This window comes from Mustela lutreola, chromosome 14, assembly GCF_030435805.1.
Source record: "Mustela lutreola isolate mMusLut2 chromosome 14, mMusLut2.pri, whole genome shotgun sequence".
Lineage (NCBI taxonomy): Eukaryota > Metazoa > Chordata > Mammalia > Carnivora > Mustelidae > Mustela > Mustela lutreola.
In genome coordinates this window covers 43828721-43846304 of record NC_081303.1, presented here as the reverse complement: position 1 = coordinate 43846304, position 17584 = coordinate 43828721, and the positions used below count along the sequence as shown (strand labels likewise).

The 17584-nt window shown below is 34.7% G+C and overlaps 1 protein-coding gene across 5 annotated transcripts in view; it reads left to right on the top strand.

The window, feature by feature from the left end:
• The window catches only part of DENND1B (DENN domain containing 1B), a 277522-nt gene that overhangs the window by 209475 nt on the left and 50463 nt on the right, over window positions 1-17584 (top strand). For all 5 annotated transcript variants that reach the window (XM_059147015.1, XM_059147012.1, XM_059147017.1 and 2 more), the window contains one exon: window positions 15684-15774. In XM_059147015.1, coding sequence (XP_059002998.1) covers window positions 15684-15774 — 91 coding nt within the window. The remainder of the gene's footprint in view (window positions 1-15683; window positions 15775-17584) is intronic.

The following is a 17584-nucleotide window of genomic DNA, read 5'->3' as shown; positions in this document are numbered from 1 at the left end:
CCAATGCAGGGCTCTATCCCAGAACCCTGAGATCATGACCTGAGCTGAAGGCAGAGGCTTAATCCACTGAGCCACCCAGGCACCCCTAAAATTAAAATATTTTAAACAATTTACTGGTTAGATTACCATTTGCCTCCCTTCATCTTCAAATAAAATTAAGTTTTCAGTTAAATACATTGTATTTATCCTTTGACTTTGAATTCCTGGTCTCACCATCATGTGTCCCTAATTGCATGCCTACCCCATTGTTAATAGCATTGGCTCAGAAATGCTCTGGAATCCAACAGACCTGGGTTTGTATCCTAGCATGCCACTTTATCAGAGTAGCACACATTGTAAGATGCATTGTCTCACTTTGGGCTTTAAATCCTTGCTCAGTTTCCTATACTAATGCAATATCCAAATACACTGAATATCCCTTCAAATATACCTTTCACAACATAAGGTTTTGTATATTCTGTACCATGAAACCAGTATTAATCTGCTGTCATTCTTCCATAGCTTGCTCAAATGTCAGTCCTATCCAAACCAACCTTCCCCCTTACATCCTCTGTTCCCTTAGAGCTTTGTTTATATCTGAGTTTTAGCATTTAGTCTACGTTACTATAATTTACCTCTTTGTTATGTTTTCCTTCACCTGTCTAAAGCCTGATTTTCCTCCCCCTCACTAGGTCTGTACTCCTTTCTCTGTACCTATACTATCTTGAAAACATTTTGTTCTTTTATTCACCTTAACAGTTATGTATTGAGCATTTGGTTTTGGTCAGATAATGCTACTTCAAGCACTTGAGACCCAGAGCTATGTAACATGCTTTCATGGGAGTTATTTCTAGTGAAGGGAATGGGTTAACAAGCAGCACATAAGTTCAGAGAGTATGAGTTATTAATTGGATGAGTAATTTTAGACCAGATGATCAGGAAAGATATTACTGATAATTAAGGTGATACTTAAGCTAAATCTGAGAAGGGAATTAGTTTTGGAAGGAACATCATTTCAAGTAGAGGGAATTGCTACTGCAAAGACCCTAAAGGAGGGAAAGAACTTGGCATTTCCTAGCACTGGAATTAAATCAACTATGGGCAAGAAAGAAAGTTGTATTAGATGAGGTTAGAAGAGCAGAAAGAGGACAAATCTTACTGGACTTTTTGAAGGCATAAGGATTATATTTTATTCTAAATGAGGGGCACCTGGGTGGCTCAGTGGGTTAAAGCCTCTGCCTTCGACTCAGGTCATGATCTCAGGGTCATGGGATCGAGCCCCGCATCAAGCTCTCTGCTTGGCAGGGAACCTGCTTCCTCCTCTCTCTCTCTCTCTCTCTCTCTCTCTCTGCGTGCCTCTCCGCCTACTTGTAATCTCTGTCAAGTAAATAAAATCTTTAAAAAAAGTAAATGAAGTAGTATGCTACTGGAAAACTTTTGCTGGGGTATGATTGGATCTGATTTGTATTTTATAAGATTGCCCAGATTATGTTGTAATGGATTAGAGGAGAGAGAGGTAGCAAAAGTCCAGTTATGGGTCTGTTGTAGTTGTGCAGGAGAGAACTGATCATGGCTTAGATGAGGAGGGTAGTAGAAAAGATGGAGCGAAACAGAGCACAGTTCAATTATGTTTGGGAGGTAGAATTGCCAGTTGTTGCTGATGGATGAGAGAGAGAAAAGGGAAATGCCAAATCAATATTAATGCCCATATCTTTATTTGTATATTGGCACCTCTAATAATTCTCTTTTTAGTTCACATATTAATTTTCTGTAAAGTTTATGAGCTATTCCAATAGTGGGCCATATATGATTTGATTCCATAGATGTAATTTCTTACATAGGATCTTGTTAATGCTGGGTGCTAAGTAAAATATTAGTAAAAATTCTCTGTGCAATATTTTATGATTACCACTTAGAGAAAGTGATTTTGAGTACTAAGATATTTATATACTACAGTGATTAACAGCCATAAACTCTAAGATTAGGGAGATGAATTTCTGTTTCATGAAAGTAAACTTTTCATTATGACCAAAGAATATGATAACAAGCCTACATCCAATAAACAAAAAACAACATTATTTATATAAAATTTCTCAAAATCAATCCACTTCTGATGAATCACTATTTCATTTTGTAAATATGCCACCAATTCCATCCAGTTTTCATTACATAAGGAACATACTTTTGTGGATATATGTAGAAAATTCTCATGTCAGTGAGAATGTTCTCATGTCAGAGGATACTTACCAGAAATTTGAATTAAAATTCATTTAAAGGGGCGCCCGAGTGGCTCAGTGGGTTAAAGCCTTTGCCTTCGGCTCAGGTCATGATCCCAGGGTCCTGGGATTGCCCCGCTTCTGGCTCTCTGCTCAGCAGAGAGCCTGCTTCCTCCTCTCTCTCTACCTGCTTCTCTGCCTACTTGTGATCTCCGTCTGTCAAATAAGTAAGTAAAATCTTTAAAATAATAAAAAATAAATAAAATTCCTTTAAAAAGTCTTTGATGAGCTTTTGACAACTGTTCTACCCAACACAACTACTGTTCTGAGGGAATATTTGAAAATTTATGATTTAATCAAATATGTCCTTTGCATTTTTGGATGGGGGAGGGTGTTTATGTCAGCTCACCTTCAGAATTACTGTGAAGATGAATGAACTATGATACTTAAGGAAAACTTAGTGGCTATGATATAGAATGATATTTCTTTTTCTAAAAGCATCTGACGAAGTACCATATCAAAGATCGATAAATATATTACAGTCTTGGAATATGAGGCAAGATAATGATGTGTGTATGATGTGTAAAGAGCTGATTTGGGCCCATAAATACAACTTTCTGATATAATCATTGCTTGATTTCAGATCGTAATTTATAACATATATTTCAAAATGCATTGTATAATAATTCTAAAAACTTAAATTCAAAATTTATCATATAATAATAAAACATTATAGGGGTAATATCTGTTTATTCAATAAGCATTTATATGGTAACTACTATTTGAATGTCTACTTGCTATGTGATGATTAGTGTTTTCATATTTATCATAGATTTTTAAACAATTGATATATTTCCCTAATATATTATTGTACACAGAAAAATTGTAACTTTATGGTGGAGAAACCCAGCAGACATGAGCTTAACTAGGTGATCAAGGTTAACATCACCAGCAGTAGCAACATAAAGTGACACCACGTACCCCCTGATGAGATCTGCTGAGGGCTCAGTCACCCCGTGGTGTTCTTGCCAAAATACATAACCTCCATCTGATGATGAGAATATAGCAGACAAGCCCACATTGAGGGGCATTCTACAGTATGACTGAGCAGTGCTCTCCAAAGGGCAAGAAAAGTTTACAAAGGGCAGAGAAAGACTGATGAACTACAAATGGAAAAGACCGGATTAGATCTTGCAATAAAAACATTAGAAAAACCAGTGTAACCTGAATATAGTCTGTAGATTATTTAATGGTACTATAACTATGTTAATTTCTTGATTTTGATAAATGTACCGTAATTATGTAAGATATTATCATAAGGGAAAGTTGGAAGATGGTTATATGGGAACACTCCATTCTATTTTTGTAACATTCCCATAAATCTAAAATTATTTCAAAATAAAAAGTTTAAACAGATTCTCAAAGAAAAACAAAACCCAACAGGGCATTCACATTAAGATATCTTAATGTCTACCTAACAGAGTCTCTTTCATGCCACTATTATTATCCTTTGTGTTATGGTTTCTCCTGAGAGGATAGGTTTTGTTACGCATGTAATGAAGAGGAAAAGAATCCTTGCTTTGATCCTCTTTAATGTACCTTCTTTTATACTTACTTCTCAATCTGTGACATAGTTTTTAACTTTTTTCCTTTTTCTCTAGGCTGTTCCTTTAGTGTCCTTTACAGTTACACTTGCCTTCTACCTGTCCTCTAAATGTTGCAGTCCTCTAGGCTTTATCCTTAGACCCCTACTTCTCCAACTAGTGGTTCTTATGTAAGACCATCACTGCATATATATATATGTTAAGTCCCCAATACATCTTTATTGTAGACCATATAAATGTAAATGTATGTCTGTGTGTTTGCACAGTATGCATCTTTGTGTACACCTCCATACATACACATACACATACATCACCCTTACACATTCCTGCATTTGTACATGTACACACATACTGGAACCCCCTGCATTCCTTCATTTAGGAACCAGTGCTACCCTGTTGCCTAAATCAGAAAATGAGGAGTCCTCTTTTCCTATGTTATTACTGCTGACTTTTCTGGTTTCCAGTTGTTTACTATGTTCTGTTGATTCTGCTTTCTAAATATTACTTAGATTATCTATTTTATCCTCTTCAATTTCAATGTCAGTGACTTATGTTGGATAACTGGTTTAGTTCCGTGTAAGCCATCATCCATTCTACTTTTTTCTTTCTTTCTTTCTTTCTTTCTTTCTTTCTTTCTTTCTTTCTTTCTTTCTTTTTTTTTTTTTTTTTTTTTTTTTTGCATTCTACTCTAAGATGGCCCTTTCTGAAAACCAAATCTTATATTTTTCCTATTATATTTAGAATGAAGTTCAAACCCCTAGCATGGCACACAAAATCCTTCATCTTATGGCTTCTGCCTCTCTAATACTTCTCCAGATGCCTTTGCTATAGCCATTCTGAATGATTTGTTGTTAGGTCTCTGAAAAATAGTTTTATGTCTCTCTGAAAAGCCCTCAATCAGAGGCATTCTACCATATGACTGAGCAGTGCTCTCCAAAAGGGTCTAGATCACCAGAGGGAAGGTGAAAGACTGATGAACCACAAATGGAAAAGATTTGGTTTGATCCTGGGATAAAACAAGACATTAGTAGAATAACTGGTATAACCTGAATATAGTCTGTAGATTATTCCATAGTGCTGTATCTGTGTTAATTTCTTGTTTTTGGTGAGTGTACAAAAAAATAACTTGGATTATAATAAATGCTTATTAATGAATAGTGAGAAAGTAAAAGACAGTGAGTATGAAGTATGAAACATTGATGAATTGGATCATAATCCAGGTTGATTTGTTTGCCTCTTTCTTGAGTTGTAGGCACTGTAAAGACACGGATCATTTTTTAAACTGTTTTGTATCCAAATATGTAATACATGATAGACATTTAGTGTTGTCAAATAAATAAATCAAAAACTGCTGAGTAACTTATTATAAGGAATAGGTATGAAAATATCTTGACAAATTTTGATAGAAGACCTTATAAAATTGATTATAATGAAGCTCACTTAGGAATAATCCAAAACTTGTAGGAGTCAAGTGTTACTCTGTTTTAAATTGGTGTGTATAACTTAAACCTGGAGTCATATAATGACCTAAGATGTAGGGTGAAAATTCAGTGACATCTTGAGCATTCTCTATATTTTGTGCTATAACCTGCTTTCTTTGATTTAATAAGATGTTGAATAAAAGGAGTGAGTCAAAAGCCATATATCTTCCTTTTATGTTAGCTAGAGGTTTTGGAAGATTTTAGAAAGCTTTTAACATAAATAATAAGATCTTATGAATTTCTACATTATCCTATTAATCTTTTTTTAAAAGAAGCATGATAGTTACTTTATATGGTATGTAATCTATAGCTAAGATAAACACATGCACTAAAGATTCAACAACTTTGGAGTATTAGGAAACATTTGATATATGAATCATTAGGAGATGGTAATTATATTTATAACATGAAAAAATAATAAAAATAAAATGTGACATAGGGGAGATCTGGAGACTTACTGGCAGAAGGAAGGAATCCATAAGGAGAGATAGCTCATCGGGACAAGAAATACATTATTTTTCAGCATCCTTTGCTCACTTACTTCAATAAGTATTTTGGTTTTAATTTTACTTATTTGAGAGAGAGAAAGGTGTAGGTATAGGGGGAGGGGCAGAGGGAGATGGAGAAGCGGACTCCCTGCTGAGCAGGGAGCCCCTGGGGCTCAATCCCGGGACCCTGGGATCCTGATATGAGTCCTGATGTGAGTCGAACCCAGGCATCCTACTTCAATTAGTATTTTATTTTATTTATTTATTTTTTAAAAGATTTTATTTATTTATTTGAGGGAGAATGAGTGAGAGAGAGCATGAGAGAGGAGAAGGTCAGAGGGAAAAGCAGACTCCCAAAGGAGCTGGGAGCCCGATGCGGGACTCCATCCTGGAAGTCCGGGATCATGACCTGAGCCAAAGGCAGTTGCTCAACCAACTAGCCACCCAGGCACCCTCAATTAGTATTTTAAACAGTGTTTCTCGAAGTGGGCTCTAAAACCATCTGCATCAGATTTATCTAAAAAGCCTATTAAAAATGGATATTCTGGGCGCCTGGGTGGCTCAGTGGGTTAAGCCGCTGCCTTCGGCTCAGGTCATGATCTCAGGGTCCTGGGATCGAGTCCCGTATCGGGCTCTCTGCTCAGCAGGGAGCCTGCTTCCTCCTCTCTCTGCCTGCCTCTCTGCTTACTTGTAATTTCTCTCTGTCAAATAAATAAATAAAATCTTTAAAAAAAAAAAATGGATATTCTTGGGGCGCCTTGGTGGCTCAGTGGGTTAAAGCCTCTGCCTTTGACTCAGGTCACGATCCCAGGGTCCTGGGATCAAGTCCCACATCAGGCTCTCTGCTCAGCGGGGAGCTTGCTTTCTCCTCCCTCTCTCTGCCTGCCTCGCTGCCTACTTGTGATCTCTCTCTGTCAAATAAATAAATGAAATCTTTTTTAAAAAATGGATATTCTTGAGTCTCACCTTCAAAATTTCTGACTCAAGATACTTGGATTAAAACCCAGGAATCTACATTATTAATGAAATACATAGCAATATACACACTGAAGCTTTGGAAACATTCATGTAAGTATTCTTTATTAATTCTGTCAATTCAACAGAATAATTTGAGTGTCTACTTATGTATGAGGCAGTGTTTTGGATGCTGGAATATATTGGAGAGCAAAGCAAAAAAATATCGGATTTTGCAAATCTTTTATTTCTAGTATGAAGGGGACAGATAACAGATAAGTTACGTAGAATGTTCAAAGATGTTAAAAAAAGTAAATAGAATGGGAAAAAGGGTTCCCTGGGGTTAGGAAGGAATATAGTCAGTGTGGATTTCATGGAATATGTGGCATTTGAACAACTTCCTTTAGGGTGGTCAAAGATAGAAGCAGAGAGGAAGATTTGGAAGGCTATTGCTATAATCTTGGTGAGAAGTCATAGCATTTAGGAACTGGCTTGTGGAGGATAGGATAATAGCTGGTCAGGTTATGGATCCATTTTGAAGATAAAGTCAGTGGATACTTTTAAAGATTTAGTATAAAGTGTGAGAGAAAGAAAACTCAGAGATGTTTTCATGATATCTTATCCAAGAAACTGGTAGGATGTAGCTGTCATTCTATTGAAATTGGGAAGAATAGGGGCAAGAAAGATTTTGGTGAGAGGAATTCAGTTTTGAACATGTGAAGTTTGAGACATCTGTTAGACATCCAACTAGGATATTGGTTAACAAATGGATAAATGAGGCAGAGGAGAAAATTAGACTGGAAATAGACATTTGGGGGTCATTAGCATAGGGTTAGGTTTCAAAGCCATTAGACTGGAGACAAGTGAGATTATCAGGGGAGTGGCTGTACAGAAAAATGGCAAGAAGCCCAGGAACTGGAAAATAACAGGAGGCAATGGTGGAGGAGGCCAAGAAAGAGTGAGTGACCAGTGAGGCTGGACAGAGTTCAAAATAATAAAGTATCTTTGCAACCAGGTAGGGAAAGAATACTAAAGAGGAAGGGGGTCAACACTGTCAAAGTCTCGTGACAGGTTAATTAAAATAAAGACCTGAAACTGACCTCTGAACTTAGCTAAGTGGAGACCTGTTGACGTCAGCAAGAGCAGGCTTGCTGAAAAGGTGAGGCAGAGGTTATGGCTGAAGTATGGGAGAAGAGGAAGTGGAGACCAAAGTCCTGACAGCTCTTTTGTGTTTTACTGTAAAGAGCAGTACAGAAATGGACATAGCTAGAGAAGTAAAAGGGGTCAAGAGGAGAAATAACACGTGTGCGGGCCAGTGGGAAGATCTAGTAGAGTAAGAAAGCTATTTGCAGGAAAAAGGAGGGAAAATGGTTGGTGGACTTGGTCTTGGTGAGGAGCACAGTTACTGCATCACAAGGTAGAAAGCACAGGCATAGGAGGAGGAGGAGGTAAAGGGGCTGGATAAATAGGATGCTTAGAATTTGCGGAATTTTTCTTTTAATGATTTCAGGTCTTTTTTTCCCCCTTCAGTGAAATTAAGAAGCAAGGTCATCCGCTGAGGAAAAAAATGGGGGAAGTGGTTGGATATTTAAGAAGGGAGAAGATATAGCTGGGAGAGTGAATGGACTAGGAAAAAAAAAATTGTTTGGCATCATTCAGAGCACATTAGAGATGGCAGATTATGACTTTAACGTAGAGTAGTCCTCATGCTTGGCTGGGTTTTCTCTCTGCACCTGGAGCTTCCTACAGGCCTACTGATAATATGCTTGCTCCTGTTTCCGGGTGTTATTTATGCTGGTGGCTCCCTTACCCTGGAATCCTTTCTCCCATAAACTATGTGGCCTACTTCCTCACGGCTTTCAAGGCTTGACTCAGCTGTCATCTTCTTCATGATATCTGCCCTGATCACACTATTTCAAATTGGAAGTTCCTTGCCCAGGCTCTCCTCTTCTAACACTATGCAAGTCTCTCCTCTTTTCTAACACACTACATAATTCTCTTTTCTAACACTATCGCCTTCTAACATACTACATAATTGATTACATTTTTTTTCTCTCATGCTTCCACTCCCCTTCTCCCCCCAAATGTTTAAGCATCATGAAGGGTTTTTTTGTTGTCATTATTGAACTATAATTGACTTACTAGTTTCAGGTGTACAAGATAGAGATTTGATATTTTTATACATTATGAAATGATTATCACCATGAGTCAAGTCACCATCTGTCATCATACAAAGTTATTACAGTATTATTGACTGTATCCCCTGTGCTGTACCTTCCATCCTTGTGACTTATTTATTTGATAGCTGGAAGTTTGTACTTAATCCGCTTCACCTCTTTCACCTGTGCTCCCATCACCTTTCCCTCTGGCAATCACCAGTTGGTTATCTGGATCTGGGAGTCTGTTTCTGTTTTGTTTTGTTTGTTCATTTGTTTTGGTTTTTTAGATTCTATATAATAAGTGCAATCTTATGATACTTGTCTTTCTCTAACTTATTTCCCTTAACGTAATACCCTCTATGACTATTTATATTGTAGCAAATGTCCAGATATCATGTGTTTTTTATGGCTGAGAAATAATTGTCCGTTGTGTGGTGTGTGTGTGTGTGTGTGTGTGTGTGTGTATACACACACCACATCTTTATCCATTCATCTATCAGTGGACACAAGTTGTTCCTATCTTGGGTATTTTAAGTAATGCTGCAGTGAACATAGGGGTACATATATCTTTCTGAATTAGTGTTTTCATTTTCTTCGGATAAATTACCCAAAAGTAAAATTGCTGAATAGTATGGTAGTTCTGTTGTTAATTTTTTGGAGGAAATTCCATACTGTTAGTGCCTGCACCAATTTACATTCCTACCAATAGTGCATGAGGATTTCCTTTTATTCACATCTTTGCCAGTACTTTCTATTTCTTTCTTTTTTCTATAATAGCTATTTTGACAGTTTTGAGGTGTTATCTCATTGTTTTGATTTGGATTTCCCTGATGATTTGTAATGTTCAACATCTTTACATATGTCTATTGTCTATCTGTATGTCTTCTTCAGAAAAATGTGTGTTCAGGTCCTCTGCCCACTTTTAAAATTGGATTTTTTGGTTTTTTTTTTTATTATTGTGTTATGTGAAAACTTAATGTAATTTGAATATCAACCCTTCATCTGTTACATCATTTGCAATTATCTCCTCCCATTCAGTAGGTTGCCTTTTCATTTTGTTGATGGTTTCCTTCACTGTGTTAATGCTTCTTAGTTTGGTATAGTCTCATTTGTTTGTTTTTGCTTTTGTTACCCTTGTCTGAGGAGATGTTCAGGTCTATCTCAAGAAACAAGAAAAGTCTCAACTAGTCTTAAGTTTAAGGAACTAGAAAAGGAACAAAGTTAGTAGAAGGAAGCAAATAATAAAGATCAGAGAGGAAATAAATGAAAATAGAGACTTAAAAAAATAGAAAAATCAATGAAACTAAGACCTAGTTCTTTGAAAAGATAAATGAAATCAATAAACCTTTAGTTAGATTCATCAAGCAAAAAAGAGAGAGAGCCCACGAAATCTGGAATATTTGTTCTATTTGTTTCTGTACTTCAGGCATCTAGGAAAGTACCTGGCTTATAGTAAACATCCAATTAGATATTTATCGATTGACTGAATTGATTCTTGGTCTGTTGGTCATGAAGTTTAACTGACTTGATTTTGTTGCAAATTATCTAAAGACTATCTATCTGTTTATATATCCTAGAGGTTAGTGTTGTTCCGTTAATGTTTTTTAGGTTATTAGTTCCAATAATAAATCACACTGAATGGGCTTTTTTATACCCTTCAGTGTTTTCCTGGTCATTATACCATAGCAATGTAATTTAGTATCCTTACCGTTTTATTTGCCTAGTATTTGTAATGGAATAAAGATAAGTTTATTTCTATTCCTTCATATACTTAATTCTCTTGGTTTAGCTCTAAACTGACCTACCTCATTCCCATTTGTTACAGCAGTTTGTGTTTATATATATATATATAGTGACTAACTGAATGCCTTACATTTAGCAGGTGTCTATAAATATCTGCTGACTTAACTTATTGTATAACACTTTAGTGTAGTTTTCACTAACCTGTCAAGGTTTACTGAGCATTTATAAGAAGGAATATTTAAATTAGACAACTTTTTTTTTTACTGAGCATTTATAAGAAGGAATATTTAAATTAGACAACTTTTTTTTTTTTTAGCCCAAAGCATTATATAAAAAGGAAAATTTAAGGATCTGTTATAAATGAATACATTTTAAAAGTACTTTTCTTTTTACAGTATTAACATTTTTTTTCTTTAAATTGCTAAAGATTTCTACTCATTAAATATGTATTTTTTCTCTAGCTCTCAAGCCTTTATTAGATTAGTTATCTTACATTTGTGCAGGAAGAATTTCTTATAGGAGGTAAATTTTGAAACATGTTCATTTTTCCTCCAGGCGGAAAAAGGAGTTGGGGAGTCTCGACTTTTTTTGTGTGTTGCTCCACTGCCTCTGCTGCTTTGCTTCAGTAATAAGACTGTCGTCTTAGCACAAAAAACGGCACTCCATCTTCCCACTTCCCCAGCTTGATAAAGAATTGCACCACTAACTTTCTCTCCTCAGAACATTGTTTTCTTATGAGCTCTTTTTAAAAAAGTCAAAATATTTAAAAATCATTTAAGACTCATTCAGTTTAATTATTGTCATCCTCAGAGTTTTGATGGATTAATTACAATTAAATATTTATATAACATATGTCCACACCACTGAAGGCGTTTAGAACATTGATTAATAGCATAACTTATTTTGGATTTTTAGATTAAATGCCAGAAGTGCACTGACTGGTGAGGAATTAAGGAACTGAGAAACATACAATTTATTCCTTAGAGCAAAGATGCATAATCTGCTCGGCCATTATTTAAGTTTATTCTGTGAATCAGAACATATTCTTTTTTTTTTTAATTTATTTTTTATTTTCAGCATAACAGTTTTCATTATTTTTGCACCACACCCAGTGCTCCATGCAATCCGTGCCCTCTATAATACCCACCGCTTGGTACCCCGACCTTCCACCCCCCCGCCCCTTCAAAACCCTCAGATTGTTTTTTCAGAGTCCATAGTCTCTCATGGTTCACCTCCCCTTCCAATTTCCCCCAACTCCCTTCTCCTCTCTATCTCCCTATGTCCTCCATGCTATTTGTTATGCTCTACAAATAAGTGAAATCATATGATAATTGGCTCTCTCTGCTTGACTTATTTCACTCAGCATAATCTCTTCCAATTCCATCCATGTTGCTACAAAAGTTAGGTATTCATCCTTTCTGATGGAGGCATAATACTCCATAGTGTATATGGACCACATCTTCCTTATCCATTCGTCCATTAAGGGCATCTTGGTTCTCTCCACAGTTTGGTGACCGTGGCCATTGCTGCTATAAACATTGGGGTACAGATGGCCCTTCTTTTCACTACAACTGTATGTTTGGGGTAAATACCCAGTAGTGCAATTGCACGGTCCTAGGGAATTCTATTTTTAATTTCTTGAGGAATCTCCACACAGTTCTCCAAAGAGGCTACACCAACTTGCATTCCCTATTTTTTTGGAAAGAAGCTTAACTCTAAGTCTATTCTTTACATTTTATAATATTCTTAAAACATATATTTTATTTGAAAATTGATATGGTGAATGTTTGTTTTTATTTAACAGTATTGCTTACTGAAGTCCATTTAAAACAATAGATAATTTCTTTCAATGGATTTAATTTCCTATCAGGATGATTATTTAGGGGCGCCTGGGTGGCTCAGTGGGTTGTCTTTGCCTTCAGCTGGGGTCATGATCTCAGAGTCCTGGGGTCGAGCCCCGCATTAGGCTTTTTGCTCAGCGGGAGCCTGCTTCCCGCTCTCTCTCTGCCTGCCTCTCTGCCTACTTGTAATCTCTCTCTTTGTCAAATAAATAAATAAAATCTTAAAAAAAAAGATAGTTATTTGAAGATAAAAACGTTTTGAAAAACCTTAGCAATAACTGTCAAAAAGAGTGGCAGGAAGTAGCTTTACTGCTTAAAAACATTTCTTTTGTAACCTGTCACACTACTTTAAGATTGTGTTGTAAGGATTAACAAAATGCAGTTCTTGCAATTGGAATAATATTAATGATCTTGATAATTATATATCTCCTTACTTAAATTACTTATTTATACTTTATAATAAAATTATGGACCCCATGCTATAGAATTATGTCTATGATTTTTTTTTTATTTCCAATTATTTATGTTTTGGTGTGATTATTTAGCATGTTTAGGTCCAGGTTTTAATTTTCACTTTTGGAATGAAAAGCAAAATATTAAGATTTATGTAAAAGCATCATCTTAATTCACACTTTTAAATTCTTTTAAAAATCTACTTGCACCTTTATGTTTTATTATATCTATTATATCTATAGCACTTTCATTGTTATTAAGTGTTACTTGTCATTACTTGCAATTCCAAATTAATTCTTCTAAAACTTACATCTTACAGTTACCTAAAGATATGTGTTTACTAAATTAGGTGGGTAATCAACTGAAAGGTTACAGCCCATTTTAGTTATAGCTTTTCCAACAGATAATATTTTTTAGTTCAAAATTACTTCTATGCTAAATAACTAAAATGGTCTTTTTTACTTACTATGAAATCCTCCAGACTTACTAGAATGGAGTGACCATGACCCAACTCCACTTGGAAAAAAAAGAAAAAAGGTGTTTCTTTCTTAATTTTGGCTGGTTACTGAATCAAAACTAGAAAAATTTAGAAAACTGTTACCTTAGGCATGTTTTTCTCCATTAATGCCACTTCTCAGCCTATCCCTGGGTATCTATATTTGTGTGTATGTATATAGAATATGTGTGTATGCACAAAATCCATCTTTTATTTTAAGAACAAACATTTGCATTAAGTATGCATGCGGATTAATGTCTGATTGTCATGACAGAATTGTTTGTAAAGTCAGTTGATAACATGAGGCATTTTACAAGTGATTAATTTTTATTGGCTCAATTTACTAGTTCAGTAGTAACACGAAGTAGTTACTCATGCTCAAAAATGCATAATCAGTAAATAGTTTTGGGATTTATCTCCTTTTAGATGTTGAACTATTCCACTCAAACTAAAATGGATGGATTATTTCTAGTAAACATAAAAATGAAAACCTTTTAAAAAGTCTTGTAGTCTTAATCTTTTAAAGCAAATTAAGTCCTTTAAAAGGATGTCTTAGTTTGCTTCATTTGTCAGTAATATATTGCTTTAAATTTATCATTTTACTTCACCTTTTTTCTTCAAAATGGTACTTAGTCCATCAAATTAGATCACTTTAGTTTGATTTATAGTGCTGTGTTGAAAATATATCAAAGTCAAATCTTGCAAGGATTTTAAACCACTTTATTTTCAAATCAACCATTTATCATATGTAAGGAAGATGCCAAGATTGTTATTACCTTTTATCTCAAGATACAATGAAATGAATAATTACGTACACATGCCTTTCACATTGTTTCAGTATACGTGAGTCTTTCAGCAAACATTCATTTCAAACTATATGTGAGGCTTTTGCCAGGTATTCAAGATATGTACATGAGAAAGACAGTGATCCTACACTCAGGAAATCCTTAAATTGACAGAGATCAAATAGGTGGTGGTCGTGGGAAAAGGCGGACTTTAGTATTTAACATTTATTCTCTGCCTGCAATCTAGGTACTTCATATTGTTTCAATTAACCCTCACAAAACACCATAAGATATTTATTATTTTTCCCATTTTATAGAAGGGGAAGCAGACTCACAGAGAGCAAGTTGCCCAAGATCATAAAGCTAATAAGTAGCAGCGATGTGATACAAGCCTTTCATTCTCCAAACTCCTGTTCATATTTGCTTATATTATTGGAAACTTTTTTATTCCATTATATTCCTAATGGATGTAAAATTGGGTTATCTGTGGTACCTACCCTCAAAAGGTTTTAATTTTTATGAGAGCAACTCACACTCTTAAAAAAAAAAAAAAAAAAAAAGAAAAGAAAAGCCAGTACTATGCATCTTTTAGGCTACATCTGTTTAAATCCTTCTAACATTTTGGTTCAAAATTATTCTATGATAATATAAGGTAGTTAAACCACATTTTGAACAGGACTGTGTTGGTTTCATTTGTTTCTTTCTTAATTTTGGCTTGTAATAGATTTCTGTCTCAGAGTCTTAAAAAACTGATGTAACTTATTGCCATTAAATAATTTTTTAAATGCTACCTGAGGAATACTGTATTGCTCTATAGAACTTCTCTAAATTAGTTTTGTTCATTTAGATAGAAAACTTTTTTTTTAGAACTAAGAGTGAGAATTGTTTAAAAGTCAAGCTATTTTAATTTGGTTAAATTTAAATTTTCCAGAGTAAAAAAATTATGGCCAGGATTAATTCCATCACGAAAGTGAACATTTGGTATTAATCTCCAAATCTTCAGGTTTATCCTTCAAATATCATTTAAGTCTTTCTTATCATTTAAGTCTTAAGTTTTAAGACTTATCATTTAAGTCTCCCTTTGTCTCTTATGCAAGGGACCTTAAAGATACTTCACCTTCATTATGGATGGAGAAACCTGAAAACATTTATAACATTTTTTTATAATCCAGAAGGTACAAATTTCAGATGCCACGGATAGACAAAATAGAAAGTAGCCAAGTGCCAGCAAATCGTACATTATTTTTCTCGTTAATGAAGTTACAGTCTGTACCATACATTTCTGATTTAACTAAAGTGCTGTTATTTTACTGGGCTATTTTAATTGTTTGAGTTTTCTTGACATGTATCTGTATATGTGTGTATATACATATATATGTGTAATTTATATTTATATAAGTATCTGATATTAATATTTTTCTGTAAGTAAAATTAATTTTATGAAGAAAGCGGAAATTAACATATTTGACACTTTTTAATTTCAGTTTATTGATGGTCGACTGGCAAAACTAAATGCAGGAAGGGGTTTCTCTGATGTATTTGAAGAGGAAATCACTTCTGGTGGCTTTTGTGGAGGTAAAGACTAGTTCCAGTGTGATTATCCATTTTCTGAGTAACAATTGTTTTGATTTTTACACTTGTGTCTGATATAATCTACTTCATAAGGAACTATTTTCTCTTAAACATAGAATGTCTTAGATATATTTTTTGATCTTATAATTATGAGCTATGGTGTTAACTTATTTTATTATTCAAGGTGTTAAGATGGTCTCATGAATTGGTAGCTGTTTGTTTGAATAATCTTTTAATATTAGTAGAAATAAATGTCACAGAAATGCATTTAGCTTGTATCTTCCTGTCTTTCATCCTGACTAGTGTTGTCTGCTAAAAATAACCCACAGTGATGTCTACTACTAGATTTAAAGAACTAAGATTATAGTTGAAATATTTGATAATATAATCTAAAAAAAAAGATGTGAATACCACAGTGCTTTTACATTTTAAGTAAGTGTATTGTTATAGTAGTCTTTGCCTTTTTTTTTTTTTTTTGCTTTGCAGAACATTGCAGCATGAGGAAAAGACTTTTCAGTTTACCTTCCCATGTGCTTACACTTGTCACTGTAAAAAGTGCTCACTAAAAAAATGGAAGGCGTCGTACTATTTTGTATGTGTGAAACATAAGCTAGGTGATATCTCATTTTTATTTAACATAATGCACTTTAATATAATTAAACAAAGACAATGTTTCATATGTAAATATTCAGACAACATTACAATTACCTGGACAGTTAATGACTTATGAACTGGTACTTGTACATGATTGCTTCAGTATACAGCCCTGACTCTGGCAGAGAATTTTGCTTGAGTCCTTGAAATGTCACATTCATTTACTCAGCTGGTGTTGTGCTAAGTGTTTACATATATAGTAGGCACTGTTCCAGGTACAGGGTGAACTAAACAAACAAAAATCTCTGGTATGTTCATTTTCACCATGTATAATAGTAATATTTTATCGTAGGTTTAATTTAGGGAAGAGATGTCTTTAGTGTGTGTTTGAATAAATAGTTGCTAGAAAAGATAAAACATGAAAAGACAAATAGTAATAAGTATGCGTCCACAATTTTCCCCACATTTAATTTTACTCTTAAATAAGATATATTTTTGTACCATCGAAATACAAAAACCATTGAGAAAATTTGTTCATTAAAAGAGGTAGAGATGAACCGAGCATTTATGGACCTTCATCTGACATAAGTATAGCATTTCACTGAAAGCATTTAGCTTTGGGAAAAACTTAGTTTACTTGACTCAGCGAATAAGCCAAGCTCCTTGCTTTCCTCAGCTCATGGGTAAAAATTTAGCTTCAATGGAACTTTTGTGTTAAAATAAGGCTTTTTTACTTTTCAACTCAGACAAGCAAAATATTGTCAGCTCATGGACAAATTGCTTGAGGCATCCATTCAGTATTTATATAACTGCTGTCTCATTATTTTTATGACCCGTGGGGCTAGTATTGTATATGGAATTGAAGATGACATCTTGTGACAGTAATGGGGTAGAACTGTGATCGTTTTGTAGAGTCGAATTCTGTAGTCTTAACCATTGGTCCAGATACCTCTGTTCTAGAATAGAGGATAGGTGGGTGGCTTTTCTGGTGGGAGAGGGGTTGCTAAAACCTTTCATTAAAGGTCTCATGATTTAAAAAGAATGGAATGTTAATCACCGGTTGGCATCTGACTTAGAGACGGCTACATTTGCAGTACAACTTCATGCCAACCACTTTGTTGTTCTTTCTTAAAATGCAAAAAGTTTTGAATGCTTATCTTAATTTGGTGGTGGCGGGAGCAATAGTGAATTAAAGGGAAAGCATAGTTCAACAAGTATT